At 38.3% G+C, this 25,625-nt stretch overlaps 1 protein-coding gene across 2 annotated transcripts in view; it reads right to left on the reverse strand.

Moving 5' to 3' along the window:
* DGKK (diacylglycerol kinase kappa) overlaps positions 1–25,625 on the reverse strand; it is a 147,786-nt gene that overhangs the window by 12,257 nt on the left and 109,904 nt on the right. For both annotated transcript variants that reach the window (XM_074359278.1, XM_074359277.1), the window contains exons 12-23: positions 25,124–25,205; positions 12,694–12,785; positions 11,730–11,829; positions 10,556–10,772; positions 8,753–8,857; positions 8,199–8,295; positions 6,520–6,627; positions 4,214–4,310; positions 3,829–3,936; positions 2,837–2,950; positions 1,759–1,893; positions 381–541 (exon numbers count right to left, since the gene is read on the reverse strand). In XM_074359278.1, the coding sequence (XP_074215379.1) occupies positions 381–541; positions 1,759–1,893; positions 2,837–2,950; positions 3,829–3,936; positions 4,214–4,310; positions 6,520–6,627; positions 8,199–8,295; positions 8,753–8,857; positions 10,556–10,772; positions 11,730–11,829; positions 12,694–12,785; positions 25,124–25,205 (1,416 nt within the window). The remainder of the gene's footprint in view (positions 1–380; positions 542–1,758; positions 1,894–2,836; positions 2,951–3,828; positions 3,937–4,213; positions 4,311–6,519; positions 6,628–8,198; positions 8,296–8,752; positions 8,858–10,555; positions 10,773–11,729; positions 11,830–12,693; positions 12,786–25,123; positions 25,206–25,625) is intronic.

Here is a 25,625-nt window from a genome sequence, read left to right on the forward strand (position 1 = left end):
GTCTCACCTGAATTAGATACTGGGTGCTTTAGGAGAGTGGGAGGCCAGAATAGAGGCAGGTGGCTGACTCCAGGGACTCTAAGGCCCTCCTGATGTTTAAGGACAAGGATAAGCATGTTTAATCCTGTTGGCTCTGGGGCAGCAGGAGGGGTTCAAAATTCATCTTTGGGCCTAATGGGGGAGGTCCAAGCTGGCTTACTGCTGACCACAAAGACGATTTCCTGCCTGGATTGTCAGGGTCCCTGTCATCTTCAGAGCTCTGGGCAAGACTCCTTCCTGAGGCCAGGCTCTGCCGTACCCAATAGACACAAGTTGGCTTCTTCTGACTATCCCCTCTTGGGTTGGCATTCCAAGCCCTGCATCTGGGTCAGTCCACTTACCTGCTGATGAGGCTTTCTGCAAGCTGAACTAAGTGCTGCATCTGGGCATACTCCTCATCAGAGAGGCTTTCTTGAGATTCCTGGGAGTCCAGCTGCGGTTGAGAGGCAGCTTGGATTTCAGCATGCTTGCACTCCCATATTTTCATGGAGTTCTCAAAATCCTGGAGATGGAGACAGTGGCAGAGCCTAATGATCACTGTAGCTAAGAGGGCATGTGACAGATCTGTCTGTGAGTCTGATATTTGCTGGTACAGTGGGTAAAGGGGAAAGAGGGCCCCATCCATTCCTCCATACACCCATCTCCACACCTATCCACCTAGCCAACATTTAATTCAATGTCTCTTTCATGCTAAGCACTTTCAGTTTTTGTTGCCATTGTTGCTGTTACTCTGCTAAGTCTTGGGACAATATACTGGAATCAGATAGATGTCTGCCTTCCAGAAGCTGCTATATGAAGTATATAAAACTGTATGATCCTATGTGACCCTATCATATGATCTGATATGAAGATCGGTAAGACAGTGGAGTGCCTTTCATGGTCCCTTCTTTGCCAATAGGCAATATGTTCTGATGGATTTTAGAGCCAGACATATCTAGTTTAATTTTGAATTGTGCTTCTGTGATTTACTAGTTGTGTGACCTTTAGCAAGGTATTTAACCTCTCTGGTCCTCGTTTTCCTCACCTGTAAAATGGGAATAAGTATATCTACCTCATAGGATTATTGAAGAGGACCTACTTGAGAGAAGGCATGTAAAATGCCCAATGCAAAGTAGGCAGTTTATAAGCTAGACATCCCCTCCCTCCTCTATTGCTGTTTCTATGAACCATCCATGGGTCAGAGGGGAAGAATGTCTCCAAGCATTGAGCATCTGATCAATAATGGTTCCTTTTTAGCTTTAGGTAGTTTAGTTGAAGTGGGTGACATTTGTGAATGCAGTATTTTAAGAAGTCTTAGAGGAACCTAAAGGTCATATTCAATAAAGAATCTCTTGTGGAGGGAGCAGATTACTCCATAACCACCTGAGGCCTTTAGCCCTCTGTGCAGTGGAGGGAGGAGGACAACTCTGTCCGAATCCACAGGAGGGGAGTTCCTTGTCTCAAGCTCTAAGACAGTGGTTTGCAAATATCAATATATATCAGAACATCTCAGGGAGCGTGTCTGCAAATGCAAGTTCCCAGGAACTACCCATCCCCATTCTGATTCAGTGGGTTTGTGTGGGGCCTAGGAATGTGCATTCTAACAAGCATCCAAGGTGACTCTAAGTGTCATGCAGACCTCTCTTTGAGGAATTCTGCTTGACTAGAAGTATTCAGTCCCACAGTGATAGCTGTAGATGAGACAATGTAGGAGCCCAAGAGGAGCCTTCCCCTTCTTACCCGATCTCTTGTTAGCATCTGGGCGGCATTCTTGTATCTAATCTTGATAAGGCCTGGCCTCTGAACCCAGGCCTCCCCATCCACCTGCACTGGGATACCTTCTTCACCATCGATGGTTATCATCACTTCACGGCACTGCCAGAGAAGAGGAGAAGGGAGAATGGGGAAGTGGTGAGGGGAATGAAATAACCACTATAGCCCAATCTGATAAACTCATTGCCTAAATGTATATCTGAACAGGACTGGTGAAAATATGAATCAGATTATCCCAGGGAGGAAACATGCTTCCTATGGGCTTTTTGCTCCTTCTACCCCTACTACCTGTTTCCAATCTCAGCCAGCACCTGGCTGCCTACCAGATAACCTGCTACTGCCACCCTGCCACTCTTAGCTGCTGCTTCCCCATGGTTGTAGCCACAGAACTCAAACCCTTTTATTTTGTTTTATTTTATTTTATTGGATTTTTAATTTCACTTACTGTATTTTTCAGTCCTAGAATTTCTTTTTGGTTCATTTAAAATAGTTTAGTATCTAGTTTTATATTGAAATTTTATATATCTATTGAATGTTTAATAATAAAATTCATATTCAAATTTTCAATATTCTATTTTTTATCTCCCTGAACATAAAGTAACAATTATTTGAATTCTCATTTTATAATTCTAATATCTGGCCTTTGTGAATATATTTTATTTCTATTTCATCTGCTGATTCTTTTTTTTTTTGTCCTTTCTTTTTTAAAAATTTTTATTGAGGTAGTCAGTTTACAATGTTGTGTCAATTTCTGGTGTATAGCACAATGCTTCAGTCATGCATGAATATACATATATTCATTTTCATTTTCTTTTTCACCATGAGCTACTACAAGATGTTGAATATGTTTCCCTGTGCTATACAGTATAAACTTGTTTATCTATTTTATATATACCAGTCAGTATCTGCAAATCTCAAACTCCCAGTTTATCCCTTTCCACCCCCTCCCCCCGGCAACTACAAGTCGGTATTCTATGGCTGTGAGTCTGTTTCTGTTTTATATATAAGTTAAACCCTTTCTGGTGCCCACCCACCCTATGCCTACCTGGGCGATGCGATGATGATGGAGGTTGATGATCCGGGACATTGCCATCTGTACGGAACCAAAGATTGCCACTACCTCCAGTTTCCCATCATCCATTGCAGGAGCCTCATATTCCTGAGGAGGAAGAACTGTGTCACACATCTCACCCTGGAGAAACTACACCTTGTCGATCACAAGCAGGTATGCTTTGAAAGCTCCTGGTGAGAATGTTTCTAGTTCATGGAGAGTAGAGAAACTACATATTAAAAGAGGAAAGAGGGCCCCATCTATTTGTCCATATACCCATCTCCACACCTATCCACCTAGCCAACATTTTATTCAACGTTTCTTTCATACTAAGCACTTTCAGTTTTGGTTGTGATTGTTGCTGTTACTATGCTAAGTCATGGGACAACATACTGGAATCAGAAAGATGTCTGCCTTCCCGAAAAGCTCTTACATAAAGTATATATACTATATAATACTATGTGATCATACTATATGATCCTATATGAAGATCAGGAAGCCGATCTTGGATAAGGGCACTGAGATCAAAACTCAATTCCTTTTGAGATCACAGCTCTTAGCTGGTTCCCTCGCTGTCCAGCATAGCATCATAAATCCCCCAAGGTCTGTCTCATTGGCCCCATGGCCTTCTTAGGTGAGCTCAGAGGAAAGGAGCCATGGCCAATTCCCCAAAAAACTTTATTGACAGACCTCCTTGGAGAAAAGAACATAGCCTGGGTAACCTTTCAAGGATCTATCAGGACAGAGGAGTAGAAAATTCAAAGTCCAGGCAACACCTAAGAATTGACCTGATCCTGGAGTTTTTGGTTGATTCTTGTGCTCTGGGGTGGTAACTGCCTTAAAAAAAAGAAAAGACTGATCAGACAGCTGCTGCTAATGACAGTGCCCAGCCCACCTCCTCTTTCCCCCTACAGTTCAGCTCTCCTTTCTGATAGACTTAGAGGGGTCAAGCCTTTCTCCCTCCCTGTTTCTAGTTCCATACTCACTGTGGTTGCCGTGCTGCTTCCCCAAAAGTTGACGCCTCCAGCATAGCTGGTAATGTTGAGCACTACAATGCCTTGCAGGTTTGGCAAGGAGATGGCTTCTCCGTCACACTGAAAGGAAAGAGTAGCCCGTATTGTCTGGCTTTTCAGATACCAATGGGAAGGAACATGTATAGAGATGGGGGAAGGGCTCTATCTCCTCTTCTTGCTATCATTTTTTTATCCATAAAGTAGAAATCTATCTTCCTGCCCTCCTCCCATGAGCTGTGCGTGAGGATCAGAGTTAAAGCTTGGGAAGTACTAAGGCTATAGAGGAAAGTTGATTCCCGAGGTCATGATAGTTCCTTTTTTTTCATGCCCAGGAAGGATCACCCTCTTTTCCACTAACCTCCAGGTGGACTCGTTCTTCCAGTTTCCTGTAAGAGCGCTGGAAAAGTTCCTTGCTTCCCAGAAGGCCATACCACATCTTGTTTTTAAGGCGGCTACTATAGGGAGATAAGGGTAGAGAAAGGTAGTCAGAGGGTAAGCAATATAAAGATAAATGGATGAAGAAAAGTAAGAGGAGACACCATCTTATTTCTTAAGTGCCTTCTCATAGAGAGGAGTCATGTTGAATGGTAACTGAACACAAGAGGGAATGCTAGGATAGTATAACTGATAACCTCATGCAAACACCTGCTGCAGTGGGTTTCTGGGTCCCCTTGAGCCCTCAGCATCTTGTTGATTTGTCACTTTTACTTGCTGCTGATATTGGTTCCGACTTGGAAGAGACAGGCTATATTTAGAAAGTAAGGCTCATAAAAAGCTATGAGCATAACTGGCTGGTACACACCAGGTACCCCAGCAAGTGTCACTCTGGGAGCTCAAGACTTCAGTGGCTTGGAATCAATTTCATTTGAAACATGGGAGTCTTAGACAGTGATTTCTTTGAAGTATAACTTTTCTGGCAGAATAGAGGGATTTCCCAAGATCAAACACTTCATTCAGTGATATAGAGTAGAGTGAAGCTTACTAGGCAGACTATAAAGGAGGAGCCAGTGGAGAGAATATGGGACAGACAAGGATATCAGGAGACTTATGGTGGAGGTGGGAAGGCCAGGGTCCTGCTGACTGTAGAGTCTCTGATGAAAACAAGCAGGGTACTTACAATCACTGGAAAGGCTGGATAGAGTTTACTATGAGCTTTTAAAGTAGAGCCACAGAAATGAGCCACCACAGGGCATGAATTTTGAATGTAAGAAGGCTAGCACAAAATTATTTGGACTCTGCTTTAAACCATAAGTTCTTGGGCATTTTAGTTTCCTTAACTATAAAAATAGGAGTTTAGTTATATGGAAATGCAAAATACCTAGAACAACCAAGACAATTTTGAAAAAAGAACAGAGTTGACAAAGCCAGCATTCGATTCCAGGTAGTCTAGCTCTTGAGTTGGAGGCTGGGTATAGCTCAGTGGTAGAGTGCATGCTTAGCATGCACAAGGTCCTGGGTTCAATCCCCAGTACCTCAATTAAAAAAAAACTTACTATAAAGCTACAGTTATCAAGACAGTGAGGTACTTGCATAGTAGACCAATGGAACAGAAGTGAGAGTGTAGAAAAACCCTTATATTTATGGCCAACTGGTTTTCAACAAAGGTGCCAACACAATTCATTGTGGGAAGGGATAGTTTTTTTAAAAATGGTGCTGTGGTAATTGGATGTCCATGTGCAAAAAGATGAACTTAGACTCTTACCTCAGACTATACACAAAGATTAAGTCAAAGCAGACCACAGACTTAAATGTAAGAGCAAAAACAAAAACAAAAATTTTGGAAGAAAGCATAGGAGCAAATTTTTAAGATCTTGGGTTAGGCAAAGATTTCTTAGATATGGCATCAAAAGCCTGGTCTGTAAAAAGAAATGATCAATTGGAATTCATCAAAATTCAAAACTTTTGTATTTCAAAAGATACTATTTTAAAAAAATGAGAAGACAAGTGACAACAACAAAAAACGATAAGCAACTGGGAAACAATGTTTGTAAAAAAAAACATATCTGATAAAGTACTGCTTCCTCAACCCAGGCCTGCTCTGAGAAAGAAGTTCTAGTGACAGGTGGTAGGGGTGGTGGTGTTGGGTAAAGGGCGTGCTTCTTTTTACTTGTAGTCTCAATTTCCGACAAGAACTCTGAGGCTGCCTTAGCGTATGTCTCTAATGCAAAAATATCAGAAGGTGCCAAGTAGGCCAACACTGGATGGGGTAAAATCAGTAGGTCCAGGGGAACCAGGTTAGGAACACTAAGAACCAATAGGGTGATCTTTGATAGTTTGCAGTCTTGCCTAGCAAAAACAGACCTGAAACCACTATTAGGACCCCATCAAGTTGTCAGCAACAGAACAAAGATAGCCCACTTGCTGAATCGAGTCAGTGCAATCTGTTTTCAGTAACAGTAACATAGCTGGGTTTACACAGCAGTCCACAGGTCAAGACTATGTATGAAGGCAGCTCCAAGTTCAAGATGCCAATGCTGAGTCCTCACATATCCGGCCAACATTTGGGGCAAGTTATCCCACTAGGCTAACCTTGGAATCCATGAGTTTTTACTTCCAAAGGACAAACCTCTTTCTGATGCTGGTCTGCGAGGTAGGGGATGTAGGAATACATGTGTGTATGTGATTTGGGGTTGGCATGTAGGGAGGGGAGTTTCTTTTCCTTACTTGTATTGTCCTGGGTGCTCATCTCTTCTGGTGTTGAATTCCAGAGAAATTTTAGCATCTAGTCCAATTCCAAAATAGTTGTTCATGACACACTTTTCTTTGAAGCGTCTGAAATTAACCAAAGGGAAGAAGGGAATAGACATTGGTGCAGGAAATAAGTGCTTTTATCATTGAGCGGCAGACTTTATCTGCATGATGGAAAACCACTGAGGGGAGGCCTCCTGTACATTGGGAACAAGGCTTAATGTTCTTGAGAGGCACATGTAGATGTCTGATTGTGTTAACAACTAGCTTGTTAGCTGTAAGAGAGGACACCCAGCCAGTTGGGAGGATTCAATGGGATTGGGACTCATAATAAAGAAGTCATCTTTGTAGGCTGTCCTGTATGAATGGCCAATATTTTCCCTACACATAGTAAAGGGAAGTAAGAGTCATGAACTTATTCCCATAAAATACTTTTAAAATCTCGGCTAAAAAATATATGATGAGATTAAAGTCTGCAGTACTGTTCTCAGAGGTGTCTGAACTCCTTTGTAGCACTTTCACATCAAAGGGCAAAGTGACTACACATTTGAGGGAAAGAAAACTGATAAAAGAGGGTATATATATACATATACACACATACATATATACATACATACATACATACATACATACATACATACATACACAACAACAAAAAATATCCAAGCAGTTTTTTGATTCTTCCGCATCCATCCACTAAAATCAGTGGTGTACTGGAGCTACTTCAGGCCATCTTATAAACTGATATGCCTATTACTTTCCAACTTTGCATTCGATCACAGTATATCAGTAGCTTGAAATAGGCCATGATGTGAGGGTTTACACCAGGAATAAATCAGGCCCCCCCTGACTGCCCTGAGAGCTGGTTGTTTAACATTTTCCAGCACACCATTGATCAAAACTCATTAGGTAGGTCCATTGAGGCCTCAGACATGAGCTTAAGCCAATGGTAAGGTAGAGGGAAATGGGAATTGGATATAGGAGCTTCAGAAACTTAAATAATTGTTAGCTGTGCCTTTCCTTTGAGAAACTGAAAATAGGTACACTTTAACTACTTAATCATAGGGTTTTTCATTCATGACTAAACTGACCTTACATCTCTTACGTGAGATTTGCCTCCCTTGACCACAGACCAGAAATTGAGGTTCCTATAACTGATATAACTGATCTTCTTAATAGAACTCAAAATGAGTGGATGTGATGAACCGTGGCTACTGGGAAAATTCTAAAGAGACAGGGCTACTGAGACGGATGTCTTTAGATTTGCTACCTAGTCCCCTAAATGCCTACTTTTTTCTTAGCAACTCCAATCATTTACTGTTAAAGACAACAGTGAAAAACAGGTCCTTAGAGATGAAATGAAATTATGTTTATAATAATAATAACAATAATAAGCAACAACCTAACTTTGAGTGCCAAACACTGCCCAATGCAAGTACTTTGAGTATATAAACTCAAAAAATACAGGAAACCTATGTGGCAAGTTCTACAATTATCTCTATTTTATACGTGAGGAAACGGAAGCTTGGTTCAATTATTTGCAGAGTCATGCAACTAGAAAGTAGAGTCAGCATTTGACTCTGTGTATCCTTAGATTATTCTCTTAACCAGAGAAAGGACAAAGCCACAACAAGGTGATAGGCCTAGATACTTACATAGTTTCAGGTGTAAAATATAAGTGCTCCAAATTGAGGTTATCTAGATCTTCACTTTTGAGAGAAGATATAGAAGACAAAGTACCAAGACGAGAACCTGGACACAAAAGACATCATCTTGGTATGAGATATAAACAAGAAAGCCCTTCCCCTGACTTGTATTATACCCTACTTTCTCTGTTGGAGCAGACTCAACAAGCTCAATGACTTTCTCCTAAATAATATTCAGGGTTTTCATTCCAAAGAGGGATCATCTTGGATGGACAGGGACTTCCACTGAGAGAATAGTAAGACTAGGATGCTTGCTTGCTGGCAGTGGAACAGCTTTAAATTTGGGGTTTCAACAGGCCAGCCTTTTCAAAGTATCTAATGGGGTCATTACTTCTGGACATAGGCATGGGATCTTATAGTGTGAGGTTTCTGGAGAAGATGGATGGATATCTACTGCAGAGTAGGATTATGGCTAAAGGGAGACGCATGAAAACACAGCTTTATTCTCTGGGAACTGGAAGACAGAGATGAAGCTTAGAATAAAAGAAGAGAAAGATCCTTACGGTGTCTTGGGCTCATCTGGGTAACATCTTCTGAGTCATCTTCCAGGAAGAAAGTTGAACTAAAGTTCTTGACTGATATTGTCTGTCGGCTTTGCTCATCAAGAACTATAAAGAAAAAGTGGAAGGAAGGAAGGAGGGAAGGGAGAAAGGAAGGACAGAAGGAAGGAAGGAGGAAGGGAGGGAGGAAAGAAGGAAGAAAGGGAAGGAAAGGAGGGAGGGAGGATTGGTCACATTTCTTGAGCATCTCTTTTGTTTAGTTTATACCAGTCATTGTGTGGGGAGACAACAGAGACTCCCATTTGATCATCACCTCTCCTCCATGATGCTGTTTGTGGTTTCACCTTTCTCACAGTATTAGCCCCATGTCTCTTTATATCCATGCCTGAGCTTTCTCTGTTTTGCTTGTTGCTCTTTTTCTATCACCCAGTAAATGTGGTTATGAGTAGAAGCTCGGGGCCAGGGGAAGGGGGAACAGGGTGGGAAACCCTCTGCTCCTCTACCTCCATTCTCACCTCTTTTGTTAATTTATTTACTCATGTGACTTTTCTTCTTTTTTGGGGAGGTAATTAGGTTTTTAAAAATTTTGTTTTTATTTGAGGTACTGGGGATCGAACCCAGGGCCTTGTGCATGCTAGGCATGCACTCTACCACTGAGCTATACCCTCCCCACACACATGACTTTTGTTCTAAATGTAACCTTCTAGGACCATGACATTCTTTCACTCAGGTGTCTCACCAATACCCAGAATATCTGAGAATTCTTCCTTTCACCAGCCTATATATTGTATAGCTCAGGGGCTCGTTCTATGCCAAAGCTGATAGGTTCAATCCTTTTCCTACCTTTCTCTGTTCCATGGCCATAAACTGCACTTCTAAATCTGATTTATGTATTGATGGAGCAGACTGAGGGTTAGCTGTGAAAGGGTCATGGCTACATCAGATTAATCTGATCCCCGCTACTTAGAAACTACCTAAAGAAATAGAGGCAAACTGGCTGTTTAATTCTTTCACAGTGGAGAAGGGAGATTTCCTTTTTTCCCTGGAAACTTGGCTGAGGTTGTACTGAAAGGTACCAAGGCAGGAGAAGGTACCATAGCTAAAAGTCAAAGGCCAGCCAAAGGGACTTCCTTGCTACATGGACTTCTGCTCAATCCCAATAGCTCAGGTAGAACGCACTTGGTGTTATACCATTTTCTACTCTGTTTTTCAAAGAAGCATTGTGGAAAAGAAGTGGGAACCAAAATGTTAAATTAAGAAGATGGAGAAGTCAAAAGAGTTTTCATACTGTGTTGGAAGCTTGCAGATTGTCATGAGTTATGGGAAATTCAATCAATGCCAGAGCTGCCAGGACAACTCTCAGGGCCCTTGTGCCTGATTAATACTGGTTAATACATGCAGAGATGAACACTATTTTCTTTCTAAAATCGTCATAGGCTCAGTGGTTGGAAGGGAACAGGAGCAGGTGGAAAAAAATTCCATGGCTGGAGGTGGAAGCTGACAGAGCTATGAGCCAAGCCACTTAGCAGCTGTAATTGTTTAGGATGAGTGTTAGTTCCAAAAATAAATAAGTAGCAAGAGTTGAGTGCCTGGGAGGTAGGAGGAGCCAAAGGGGCAGCTTATCAAGAGAGACTTTTCAAATCATCAGAGCCTGAGGACTTAATTTGGATGCTATGTGAATGCAGAATCTAGTCAGGTTTTCATGGTGGTGTCAAATGGCTGACCCAGAGTGAGGGAGACAAGTAAACTATCCACAGGAACTTTCTCTCACCTCTACCTCAGTCACTACAACCCTGGGACCCTTACCTTGTTCGACTTGGAATATGATGAGTTTCAAGGACTCCTGGAGATTCTGGGCCTTTGTGGCCAGCTCCAACTTGCACTTGGCTATGTGGTCTATCTGGGGGACAAAGGGCTTTCCATCTGCCTTCGCACTGTCTGCATATGCTGCACTCTTCTCAACTGCTGCATCCTCAGCCAGGATATCAATCAGGACACTAAGCTTGTCATACATCAAGTCACTCTGTATGGGGAGGGAGACAGGGCATTGTTATGAGGGATTAGTGCTTGAAAGGACAGAATGAGGAGTCAGATGGTATGCGGAGAGGAGGGGAGGCTTAATAGTTGGCCAGGAACATTGAGCATAGAAAGCTACAAGTGGGATGGAGAAAGTTTGGGGAAAGAACTACTTGGGTAGATGTGATAAGATAACCCAAGGATATTGGTGGGGGGTCAAAGAAACATTATTTGTTTCTGAGCAGCTGCAGGCATAAATGTGTGTTGGCTAATCTTATGTCAGAATGGCCTGTAAAATTATATGCAACATGACAAACTTGAGGAAAGAGAAACATGTCTGGATTGACATTTTCATGAGCATGCTCCTGTGGATGTGGATGTGGCTCTGCATGGGTGCCTGGTGTCTGCCTTTGTCTGTGTGTATGTTTGAGGGTGTACTGTGGGATTATGGCTTGATTCCCAGCTCCATCACTTAATAGTTTGTGAACTGAGGCAAACTGCTTACTCTCTTTGTGCTTTTATATTCTAGGGCAGTTGTGAAGATTAAATAAATTAATACATTATAAGTGCTTAGAATAGTTCCTGGCACAGAGTAAGTGCTATATAAGTGTTGGCAATTATTGTTACTGTTGTTGTTATAGAAGAGCATGTGGGTGTATTGTTAGTATATACTTGTTTATATTTTCAAGCATGTTCTGCTATACAACCACGTGCATACCTGCTTGATGTATGCTTGCGTCTAGGTGTGGACAGATGTTTGACATCTGCTTAGGTACATGGCATGCAAAGTGCCACTCTTTATTTGGTGAAAGATAGAAGTTTGATGTGGATTTTCTCTGTCAGGGAGGCTTACTAGCTGCTCCTCCTTGCCCTTTTACAATTCCCAGTGACAGGCACATTTGCTTTTATTAAAAATGGAGCTCTTGTGCCACAAAGAGTACAAGACAAAAAGATGGAAACTTACTTTCAAAATCACAGACTCTATTGCTGTATTGTTCTGTTTTATCCGGCTCCAGGCCTTTACAATATCAACCACAAAATCTTCCACTGCTGAGCACAGGAATCTGGAAAGATAAGATAGATGGCACAATGTGACATGGACCATGAAGTCCAGAGCCTTTCTCTCTTATAATGTCATTAGTTTCCATCTTCCTCCTTCTCCATCTCTCTTTCCTGATCTCTCCTTCCTCCCTCTCCTTCTGCCCCTACTCCCTCTCCACTCTTTGCTTACTCTGCTTCTTCCTGTGCATATGGTGAAATATGCCAGTACCTGAGAGAGTTTAACATTTCTTAACCCAAATTCTTAATTTCCAGAAAGCAGAATTCAATTGGTCCAACTTTGGTCAGGATTTCATCCTGGGTCAAATCAGCTATGGTTCAAGGGCCCAGCTAATTTAGTACAAACATAATGACATTTGTATGACTGTCCCTGTAAGGGAGTGTTTCTCAAAGGAGAATATGGTAGACTTATCAGGAACCCTCCAGAGTCCCAGGAGGAATGAATGACCTACATATTTAGAAAGGGAGAATATGTTGCTCAGGTTATGAGACAGCAGCTATATTAGGTACTACAGAGACCTTTCCAGGTATTAGATGGAAAGCAAGGTTCCTACTGTAGGGAGCAATGCTGTGCTCTTGAATAGTATTGAACATTGTGTTTCCCTTCTTGTAACCCTTCTTCCAAATCTATGGCTTGCAAATTTTGTCTTTTTGGAGTAGGAGGAGCCCTCACTCTAATCTCATCTTTTTTTCCCCTAAACTTTCCATTCGGGAGGTTTGAGTTGGGAGAAATTTGATTGGGGAACGTAAACATATGCTTTCCTTGGCCTCAAAACCCTAAGCTATTAAAATGAGCCCCATCTGTGACTGAGGAACAGCCCCTGAGGGGCAAAAACACCCCAAAGCTTGAGAGCCAAAGGAAGACTGACCTGGTTGCGATGATCATCTCTGTTGGGTACTTGGCCTTCAGGATTTTGTTCAACTCAGTGGTTGCAGATTCTAAGTGTTGGATAGCAGCAGCCTAGGGGGAAAGGGAGTGTTCATCCCTGAAGTCTTAGCACTGTGACATAGTGTGCTACCCATCACAGCCCTCTCAATATTTCTTACTGATGTCTTACCAGCAACTCAACTGCCTCTCTGAAAATAATCACAATTAAAGAATTCTTGTTGAAGATCTCCACAGCTAATCTTAGACCTGTGGTCATTTTAAAAATAAGAGACATATATATTGTTTCCTCTCATTTAAATTAATACTCAAAAACTTATATGAAGGAGGTATTATTCCAATGTTTCAAATGAACAAACAATCTCATATTACATAACTAGTAAATAATACATCTGTGATTTGAACCCACATCTTTCCAGCCAGAGTATCCCCTCTTATATATAATATTAAAAATAATAATAGCATCCACTTACATAGTATTTACTATGGGCTAGGCTCTGTTCTATGGGCCAGGCTCTGTTCTAAGATATGCATATTTTTCAGCTAATCTTTATAACAACCCTATGAAATAGAATTATTATCCCCATTTCACAGAACAGAAAACTGAAGCACAGGAAAGGGAGAGCTGATAATTGGCAGAACCAGGATTTAATTCCAGGTAGTCTGGCTCTTGAGTCTGCAGTCCTAACTATAACTTTTACTCATCCCTCTCCATCACCCACTACATTCAAACATCTACCAAGTCCTGATGATTCCATCCCTTCAATATGTTTTAAATATGTCCACGTCTCCTTATCCTTGTTACCACTTCATCAGTCCAAATTACCGTCGTCTTTTGCTTGGGCAGTTACAGCACCAACTATCTTTTTTCCTTGCCTCTAATCTTTATTCCTTCAATTGTTTCTCCACATATCATGGAAATATTCTGATAAATATATAATATCTAGCAGATAGATAAAGTGTAGTGAAATACTAATGGTAGAATCTACCATTTAAAATTTCTTATATGTTTGAAATTTTCAAAATAAGATAAGAAAAATCCTTCTATAATTCTCATTGCTGTTAGGATAAAAGTTCAAACTTCCTGGAAGAAGAGATCAAAATGGCACATTAAGGAGACATGGAACTCACTGCCCTGTCATGAACACATAAAAAGTACATCTAAATGTGGAGAAATTATCACCAAACACTAACTGGAGACTGGTAGAAAGACTTTTGTACAACCAAGGCTGTAAGCAAGATCCACATGGAGTCAGGTAAGAAGGGAAAAGAAGCGATGAGGTTGAGACCTGTGCCCCAGAGGGGACACAGTAGAGGGACGGGATTACAAAGGCAGAGAGCCTCCCTGGTGAGCGAGCAATTCAAGCCACATGCTAGGCACCACATTCCTGGGGTCCAATACCGGGAAAACAAGTCCCCTTTAGCTGGTTAGAAAACCTGTGTGACTAACATGAGGGCTGTAAGAAACCTAGACACCAAGGGACTCAAATCAAGATGGTAGAGTAGGAGGACATGGAACTCACCTCCCCTGATGAACACATCAAAATACATCTACATGTGGAACAATCTTCACTGAAAACTAACAGGAAACTGTCAGAAAGACTCCTGTACAACCAAGGCTATAAGATAGATACATACAGTATCAGATAGAAAGGGAAGAGAAATGATCAGGTTGGGACCTGTGCCCCAGGAGGGGACTCAGAGGAAAGGGGAGATTACATGGACAGACACCCTTCCTGAGGAATGAGCAGTTCAAGCCACATATTGGGCACCCCAGTCCAACAAAGGGAAGACAAGCCCCCTTGGCTGGTTGGAGGAATGGTGGGACTAATAGGAGGGCTGAGCTGTGAAAATCCTGTGCATAACATCCATTCATGGTAAAGAGTCTCATCAAAGTGAATAAAGAAGGAACATATCTCAACATAATTAAGGCCATTACAATTAACCCACAGCCAACATCATACACAATGGTGAAAAGCTGAAAGTCTTCCCACTAAATTCAGGAACAAGACAAGGATGCCCACTTTCACCACTTCTGTTTAACAAGTACTGTAAGTTCTAGCCACAGCAGTCAAAGAAGTAAAAGAAATAAAATCATCCAAATTAGAAGGGAAAAGGTAAAACTGTCACTATTTGCAGATGACATACTTTATATAGAGAACTCTAAAGTCTCTGCCCCCAAATATTAGGACTAATAAATGAATTCAGTTTTACTATACAGAAATCTATTGCATTTCTATATACCAATAATGAAATACCAGAAAGCAAAAGTAAAAAAAAAAAAAAAAAAAAAAAAAAACACCCTGTTTAAAATCATACCAAAAAGAATAAAATACCTAGGAATATACTTAAGCAAGGAAGTGAAAGACCTATACTCTGAAAACTGTGAAAGACTGATGAAGGAAATTGAAGATTATTCAGAGAAACAGAAAGATATCCCATGCTCTTGGATGGGAAGAATTAATATTGTTAAAATGGCCATAGAACCCAAAGCAATCTACAGATTTAATGCAATCCCTATCAAAATACCAATGACTTTTTTCACAGAACTAGAACAAATAAGAATCCATATGGAACCACAAAAGACCCCAAATTGCCAAAGCCATCTTGAGAAAAAAGAACAAAGCTAGAGGTATAACTCTCTCAGACTTTAGAATATACTACAAAGATACAGTAATCAAAACAGCATGGCATTGGTACAAAAACAGACACCCAGATAAATGGAGCAGAACAAGGAACCCAGAAATAAACCCATGCAGCTATGGTCAATTAATTCATGACAAAGGAGGCAAGAATATACAATGGAGAAAAGACAATCTCTTCAGCAAGTGGTACTGAGAAAACTGGACAGCCACATGTAAAACAATGAGATTAGAATATTCCATCAGAACATATAAAAAAATAAACTCAAAGTGGTTCAAAGACCTAAATGTAAGCCATGCCACCAAAAAACCCCTAGAAGAGAACATAGAACACTTGTTGACAAAAATTGTAACATTATTTATTTTTGGATCAGTCTCCCAAGGCAAAAGAAATAAAAGCAAAAATAAAGAAATAGGACCTAATTAAACTTGAAACTTTTGCACAGCATAAAACATTCGTTAAAACAAAAATACAACCTATGAAAGGGGAGAAAATATTTGGAAATGACGTTGCCAACAGGAGTTAATATCCAAAATATACAGACAACTCAGATAACTCAATATCAAAAAAAGAAACAATCCAATCAAAAAAATGGGCAGAAGATCTGAATAGACATTTTTCCAAAAAAGACATACAGATGGCTAATAGGCACATGTAAAGATGCTCAACATCACTAATTATTAGAGAAATGCAAATCAAAATAACAATGAGATCAACTCAGACCTGTTAGATTGGCTATCATCAAAAGTCTACAAATAATAAATTGCAGCAAGGATGTAGAGAAAAGGGAACCCTTGTACACTGTTGGTGGGAATGTAAATTGGTGCGGCCACTATGGAAAACAGTATGGAAGTTCCTCAAAAAAAAGTATATCTATATATACCACATCCTTATACATATCATATCTTAATACATACACACACAAAATGGAACATTAGCCATAAAAAAGAATGGAATCTTGCCATTTGCAGCAATGCGGATGGACTTAGAGAATATTATGCTTAGTGAAATAAGTCAGAGATAGACAAATACTGTATGATGTCACTTATATGTGGAATCTAAAAAATACAAATGGACATATGTATGCAACACAAAAATAGACTTACAGACATTGTGTTTACTGAAGGGAAAGAAGGAAAGAAGGGCAAATTAGGGTATGGAATAAACAAATAGAAAGTACTATGAATAAAATAGATAAGCAACAAGGATATACTGTATAGTAAGGCAATTATAGCCATTATCTTGTAATAACCTACAATGGAGTATAATTGCAAAAGTATTGAATCACTATCCTATACACTTGAAATTAATATAATATTGTAAACCAACTATACTTCAATAAAAACAATTTTTTTAAAGAAGTAAGTATAGGAAAGGAAAAATCCCACTAGTAAAGGCAAATACATGGTAAAGGCTGAAGAGCAACTACTTATATAAACTAGTACAATGAGTAAAAGAAGAAAAATTGTAAAATAAATTATAAATACAATAATCAGTAAAGGGGTAAACATGAAGTTTAAAATATGACATCAAATTACAAAGTGTTGTGGGGAAGGAGTAAAAATGTAGATCTTTAAGAATGTGTTTGAACTCAAAGGACTACCTGTTTAAAACAAATAGATATAGATGAACATATATGAACCCTATGGTAACCAAAATTTAAAAAATCTATAATAGATTTACACACAAAAAAGAGAAAGGATACCAAAAACAACACTACAATCATCAAATCTCAAGGGAAGAGCACAAAAAATAAGGGATAAAAAAGAATGACAAAACTCCTAAACAACTACCAAAATGGCAATAAGTATATAATTATCAATAATTACTTTAAATGTAAATGGACTAAACTATCCAATGAACAGACAGAATGGCTTAATGGATACAAATACAAAACATATATATCAAAAATACATATATATATATATGCACAAAATGCCTACAAGAGATTCAATTCAGATCTAAAGACAGACATACACTGAAAGTGAGAGACAGTCTCTTCAACAAGTGGTTCTGGGAAAATTGGACAGCGACATGTAAAACAATGAGATTAGAACATTTCCTCAAACCATATACAAACATAAAGTCAAAATGGTTAAAGACCAAAACGTAAGGCCTGAAACCATAAAACTCCTAGGAGAGAACATAGGCAGAACAGTCTTTGATATAAATTGTAGCAATATTCTTTGGATCTGTCTAAGACAAAAAATAAAAGCCAAAATAAATAGATGGGACTTAATTAAACTTAAAAGCTTATGCACAGCAAAATAAACCATCAACAAAACAATAAGACAACCTACTGAATGGGAAAAGAACTTTGCAAATGATATGAACAATAAGGGGTTAATATCCAAAATATATAAATGGCTAATAGAACTCAATATCAAAAAACAAAGAACCTAATTTAAAAATTGGCAGAAGACCTGAACAGAGAATGTTCCCAAGAAGATATACAGATGGCTGACAGGTGCATGGAAAGATGCTCCACATTGCTAATCATCAGAGAAATGCAAATCAAAAGCCACAATGAGATAGCACCTCACACCTGTCAAAATGGCTATCATCAAAACATCTACAAATAATAAATACTGGAGAGGATGAGGAGCAATAGGAACTATAGTTGATGGGTTTCTAAATAGGTGTAGCCACTATGAAAACAGAATGAAATTTCTAAAAACTAAAAATAGAACTACGATATGATCCGGCAATATCACTGCTGGGTATTATTTGAAGAAAATGAAAATACTTATTTGAAAAGATACATGCATTCCAATGTTCATAGCAGCACTATCTACAGTTATTTACAATAGCCAAGATATGGAAGCAACATAAGTGTCCATCAACAGATAAATGGATAAAGATGTGGTATATATACATACATACACACACTGGAATATTACTCAGCCATAAATAATTGAAATTATGCCATTTGCAACAACATGGATGGACATTGAGGGTATTGTGCTTAGTGAAATAAGCCAAACAGAGAAAGACAAATACTCTATTTTATCACTTATGTGTGGAATGTGACAAATAAATAAATGTATACTTAAAAACAGAAACAGACTCAAAGATGTGGCAAACAAACTAATGGTTACCAGTATGGAGGGAAGGGAGAGGGATGAAATAGGGGTATTGGATTAAGAGATACAAAGTACTATGTATAAAATAAGCAACTTGGATATATTGTACAGGAAAAAAAAAGAAACATAGACTCTGCTAGTGTAGAGCACACACACACTTGCTTACTCCTGAAACAGGGTAGACAAAACAGATTGAAACTGAATGGGACTCTGGCTGGTTTTCCACAACCACTCTGGCACATGCCCAGCCTGAGCCAAGTGCCCATTCTACTCCATTTGCTTCACAACAGCAGCTCTACACTAAGATAAAGGTTGATGTGACTGAGGGGAGTGCTCAGATGTGAGGGACTGACTGTGCAAGCACAGACCCCAAATGGCATCTGAATGGGGTGGGGGCTGCAAAATAGGATTTTGTGAAGCCACCACATCAGAAGTGTTCCATGATTCTGACTAAAACAGGGAACATCACACTCTGTGCCCAGATGTATGCCAAGTGCCTACTCCAACCCCTCTTGCTCCAGCACTATTCCCCTCTGGGCCAAGTGTTCCAGTGCTGGGAGTGGGGAGAGCACACACTTCTAGGGAATAGAGCCATCTTGTACTTGACCCTCAGGGCTCTGCTCCAGTAAATTGGGAGATACGTGTATATATATATTAAACTAAAATATATATATAAACTAAAAAGGAAAACCTGCAACCTAGGATACTCTACCCAGCAAGATTATCATTTAGAATTGAAGGGAAAATAAAGAACTTCTCAGATAAGCAAAAACTAAAAGAATTGAGCAATACAACACTTACTCTAAAAGAAACTTTAAAAGGGCTTCTCTAATTGAAAAGAAAAGGCTATAACCAGAAGTAAATTTCTATAGGAAAGGAAAAAATTCCACTAGTAAAGGCAAATATATGGTAAAGGCTGAGGATCACCACTTAAGTAAGCTAATAAGAAGATTTAAAGAAAAAATGTAAAATTAACTATAAAGATGGTAAACTGTGAAGGGATAAACATGCCAAAGTAATATATGACATCAAAAATATAAAATGTGGGGAAGGGGAATAAAAATGTAAATATTTTATAATGTGTTTGAACTTAAATGACTACCAGTTTTAAAAAAAGTAGATATAGTTCTAGGTTAAGATATATGATCCCCTTAGTAACCACAAATTAAAAATCTACAATAGATTTATAAAACTGGAGAAAAAGGAGCACAAGCACACCACTAAATAAAATCATCACAGTTTCTTCAAAGAGAAGAAACTAAAAGGAGAAGAAAAGAACAGAAAACTACAAAAATAACCATAATAGAAGTAACAAAATATCCATAATCACTTTAAAAGTCAATGGACTAAATCCTCCAATCAAAAGATATAGGGTGGCTGATTGGATCAAAAAACAAGACCCATCTATATGCTGCTTAAAAGAGACTCACGTAAGAGCTAAAGAAACACTCAGACTGAAAGTAAGAAGATGGAAAAAGGTATTTCGTGCAAATAGAAATGACAAGAAAATGGGGATAGAAACAATCATATTAGACAAAATAGTCTTTAAAACAAAGTCTAAAAGAAAAGATAAAGAAGGTCATTGTATAATGATAAAGTGATCAATACAATGAGAAGTTATAATACTCCTTAACATATAACCACCTAATACAGGAACATCTGAATATATAAAGCAAATATTAACAAACATGAAGGGAGCAATTGACAAGAATACAAAAATAGTAGGGGGCTTTGACACCCTACTTACATCAATAAATCATCCAGAGAGAAAATCAATAAGGAAATGGTGCCTTAAATGACACGTTATACCAGTTAGACTTAATAGCTATCTACAGGACATTCCATCCAAAAACAACAGAATACAAATTCTTTTCAAGTGCACATGGAACTTTCTCCAGGAGAGATCACATGCTAAGCCACAAAACAAACCTCAGCAAATTTAAGAGGCTAGAAATTATATCAAGCATTTTTTTCTGACCACAACAATATGAAACTAGAAATCAATTACAGGAAGAAAAGTGAAAAAACACAAACATGTGGAGACTAAACAACATGATACTAAAAAACAAAACAAAACAAAAAACAATGGGACAATAATGAAATCAAAGAGGAAATCCAAAAATACAAATGAAAATGGAGTCAAAACTTTCCAAAATCTGTGAAATACAGCAAAAGCACTTCTAAGTGGGACTTTTACAGTGATAGAGGCCTACCTCAAGAAACAAGAAAAATCTCAGATAAACAACTTATCCTACCACCTAAAAGAATCAGTAAAAGAACAAAGCCTCCAATGTCAGTGGAAGAAAAGAAATAACAAGGATCAGAGAGGAAATAAATAAAATAGAGTCCAAAAACAATAGAAAAGATCAACAAAGCCAAAAGCTGGTTCTTTAAAAGGATAAAATTGATAAAGGCTTTAGTGAGGCTCACTAAGAGGAGGAGAGAGAGGACCTAAGTAAACAAAATAAGAAATGAAAGGGGAAATGTAACAAACACAACCGCAGAGATTAAAAAAATAGTAAGTGAATACTATGAATAGTTATATGTCAACAAACTGGACAACCTAGAAGAAATGGACAAATTTCTAGAAATATACAATCTTCCAAGACTGAATCAGGAAGAAATAGACATTCTGAACAGACTAATCACTTCTGATTACAAAAATTTGATTTTGTAATTAAAAAAACTTCCAGTAAACAAAAGTCCATAACTGGATGGCTTCATAATGAAGTTGAACCAAACATACAAAAAAGAGTTAATACCTGTCATCTAAAACTATTCCAAAAAACTGAAGAGAAAGGAACACTTACAAATTCATTCTATGAGGCCACTATTACCCTGATATCAAAACCAGACAAAGACACCACAAAAAAGAAAATTACAGTCCAATATCTTTGATGAATATAGATGCAAAAATCCTCAACAACATATTAGCAATCAAATCCAATAACATATAAAAATAATCATACACCATGATCAAGTTGGATTTATTCCAGGTTCACAAGGGTGAATCAACATTCACAAATCAATCAATGTGATATACCACATTAACAAAAGGAAAGATAAAAATCACATGACCATCTCAGTAGATGCAGAAAAGGTGTTTGACAAAATTCAACATCCATTCATGATAAAAACTCTCATCAAAGTGGCTATAGAGGGAAAATATCTCAACATAATTAAGGCCATTACAATTAACCCACAGCCAACACCATACTCAGTGGTGAAAAGCTGAAAGCCTTTCCTCTAAAATCAGGAACAAGACAAGGATATCCACTCTTGCTACTTCTATTTAACATATTATTGGAAGCCCTAGCTGCAGCAATCAGAGAAGAAAAAGAAATAACAGCATCTAAATTGGAAGGGAAGTGGTAAAACTGTCATAATTTGCAGATGACATGATACTATATAGAGAGAACTCTTAAGCCTCCACTAAAAAACTATTAGAATAAATGAATTTAGTAAAGTTGCAGTATACAAGATTAACAGACAGAAATCTGTTGCTTTCCTTTATGCTAATAATGAACTATCAGAAAAAGAAAGCAAGAAAACAATCCTGTTTAAAATTACATCAAAAAGAATAAAATACCTAGGAATAAACTTAACCAAGGAAGTGAAAGACCTATACTCTGAAAACTATAAAACAGTGATGAAGGAAATTGAAGATGATATAATGAAATGGAAGTATATCCCGTGTTTAGGATTGAAAGAATTAATATTGTTAAAATGTCCATAGTAGCTGAAGCAACAGATTGAATGCAATCCCTATCAAAATACCCAGGATATTTCTCATAGAACTAGAACAAATAATCCTAAAATTTATATGGAACCACAAAAGAACTGGAATTGCCAAAGTCATCTTGAGAAAAAAGAACAAAGTGGGAAGTATCACACTCTTTCACTTCAGACTATACTACAGAGTTACAGTAGTCAAACAGCATGGTACTGGCATAAAAACAGACACATAAATCAATGGAACAGAACAGAGAGCCCAGAAATAAATCCACACACTTATGGTCAATGAATCTACAAAAAGGAGGCAAGAATATACAATGGAGAAAAGACTGTTTCTTCAATAAATGGTGCTGGGAATACTGGACAGCTACATGTAAAAGAACAAAATTAGAACATTTTCTCATACTATATACAAAAATAAACTAAAAATGGATTAAAAACCTAAATGTAAGACCTGAAATCACAAAAATCCTAGAACACAGACTGAGAACATAGGCTGTATACTCTTTTACCTAAATCACAGCAATATTTTTTTCAGATCTGCCTCCTAAGGCAAAAGAAACAAAAACAAAAATAAACCAATTGGACCTAATTAAACTTAAAAGCTTTTGCACAGCAAAGGAAACCACTGATAAAATGAAAAGGCAACCTACTGAATGGGAGAAAATATTTGCACATGATATGACCAATAAGGGGTTAATATCCAAAATGTATAAACAACCAACACAACTCAACATCAAAAAACCATACAACCCAATTAGAAAATGGGCAGAAGACCTGAATAGACATTTTCCCAAAGAAGATATACAGATGGCCAACAGGCACCTGAGAAGATGCTCAACATCACTAATCTTCTGATAAATGCAAATAAAAACCACAGTGAGGTACTCACACCTGTCAGAATGGTGATACCAAACAAGTGTTTGTGAGGATATTGAGAACAGGGTACCCTAGTACACTGTTGATGGGAATGTAAATTGGTGTAGCCACTATGGAAAACAGTATTTCCTCAAAAAACTAAAAATAGAACTACCACATGATCCAGAAATTCCACTCCCAGGAATATATTTGAAGAAATAAAAACACTTAATTGAAAAGATACATGTACCCCAGTTTTCTTAGCAGCATTATTTATAATGACCAAAACATGGAAAATATCCACCAACAAATGAATGGATAAAAAAGTGAAATGTGTGTGTGTGTGTATGTGTGTGTGTGTGTGTGTGTGTGTGTGTGTTTATACTGAAATTTTACTATTTACAACAACATGGATGAATCTAGAGGGTATTATACTTAGTGAAATAACTCAAACAGAGAAAGACACATACTCTATGTTACCATATATCTGTGGGATCTAAAAAATAAAACAAAAGGATGAATATTACAAAACAGAAATGGACTCACAAATAAGAGAACAAACTGGTGGTTACCAGTGGGGAGAGGGAAAGTGGGAAGGGCAAGGTAGGGGTATGGGATTAAGAGATATAAACTACTGTGTATAAAATAAATAAGCAATAAGGATATATTATATGGCACAGGGAAATATAGCTATTATTTTGTAATACCTTCAAAATATTGAATCACTATGTTATACATCTGACACTAATATATTGTAAATCAACTATACTTAAAATTTTTACAAGTTTAAACTTCTGCTATGGTTTACCAGGTCCTTCCTGGCCTGGCCCCTGATTACTTTTCCAGCCTCATCTTTGGTCACTTTCCCTGCATACCCACTCCCTGGCACCTATGCCTCAGCCACTACAAATATATTTATGTTCTGTGAATATTACTTGCTGTCTCTTTCCTTCATAACAACGCACATTGTTCCATCTGTCTGGAACAGGCCTCTTCTTTCTTATTATCCTGATTAACTCCCTTTGGTCTTTGTATCTCTTCCAAAATGTCACTTCTTCTGGGAAGTTTTCCCTGATTTCACCGAGACTGGGTTAGGTACACCTGCTGGGTATTCCCATTCCCCTCTATTTCCTTATATACTAACACTCATACTACTTTATCAAATTATTTTTCTACCACTGCAAGTAGACTATGAGCTCCAGGACAGCATTGACTGTATCATTCTTCTTTACCAATTAGCATATAAGAACAGCTCCTAGAACAGTATCTCACACATTGTGTAGTTAATCCATAAATATTTTCCATAAATTATTTTATTTCTTACAGTAAGGACTTTGAATTTATTTTTCTTTAAGTTGCTTTTAATTTATGTTATTACAAATAGTTCTAATAAACATATTTTTCATCCTTTTTGTTTTTTTAATTTTTAAAATTTTTATACAATTTTAAAGGTTACTTTCTATTTACAGTTATTACAAAATATCAGCTATATTCCCCAAGTTGTATAATACATCCCTGAGCCTATCTTACAGCCAGTAGTTTGTACCTACTATTCCCCTACCCCTACGTTGTTCTCCGCACCACTGGTAACCACTAGTTTGTTCTCTATATCTGTGAGTCTGCTTCTTTTACGTTACAGTCACTAGTTTGTTGTATTTTTTAGATTCCACATGTAAGTGATATCGTACAGTACTTATTTTCCTCTGTCTGACTTATTTCACTTAGCATTTTCACTTATGCCCTCCAAGTCCATCTGTATTGCTGCAAATGGCAAAACTGGATTTTTAAAAAATGGCTGAATAGTATTCTGTTATATATATATACCACATCATCTTTATCTATTCATTGTTGATGGACACTTAGGTTGTTCCATAAATATTTTGAGTGAATAAATAAGTAAATGGCTGACCAAATTATAGCTCCAACACCTAACACAATTTTTGGTAAATAACTGCTGATTGAAATGTCCCCAATCCTCAATGATCTCCTCCTATTCAAACCCATGGACAATACAAAAGCCTCTCTCTGGGTTTTGCCTATTATTTCAATGTGTAATAAAGATATTGGCCTGAATTATAGGTAGGCAGTAGTTACCTCAAATCGGGGTACGTCCATTTCAACTTGTCCTCTTAGCAATGGGGTTTGTCTGGGAGTCTCACGGATCATCACACTCCATCTGAAATGAAGTTTAAAGAAAGATCTTGAGGGCTCTGTTTCATTAAAGACTGGCATCAATGCTTCACACGTCAAGAAAGAGGTCAAAATGTTTTATGTGGTGGGGTGTGATGAGTGGTAGGGCATGTACAAGCTATCTCCGGTCACCTGATCTCAAGGTGTACCCCAAGAGGGACCTCTGCCGCATGACTTCTCAAGGCCAGTGTGATGGAAGGAATTGCTTGTGCTTCTCAAGCAGTGGTAACTATCAAGATGATCTCAGGTACTTTTGTAAAAGACACATACTAGGGCCCAATCCAAGAACTACTGAATATTTGTGGTAGGGCCCAGCTTGGTACCTTGAAAAAGCTCCCCAGGATTTCTTTCTGAGCAGCCATAAATCAAATACTATGCCGCTACATAGAAAGTCTTTCTTAGAAGA

Source organism: Camelus bactrianus, chromosome X (assembly GCF_048773025.1).
Source record: "Camelus bactrianus isolate YW-2024 breed Bactrian camel chromosome X, ASM4877302v1, whole genome shotgun sequence".
Taxonomy (NCBI): Eukaryota; Metazoa; Chordata; class Mammalia; order Artiodactyla; family Camelidae; genus Camelus; species Camelus bactrianus.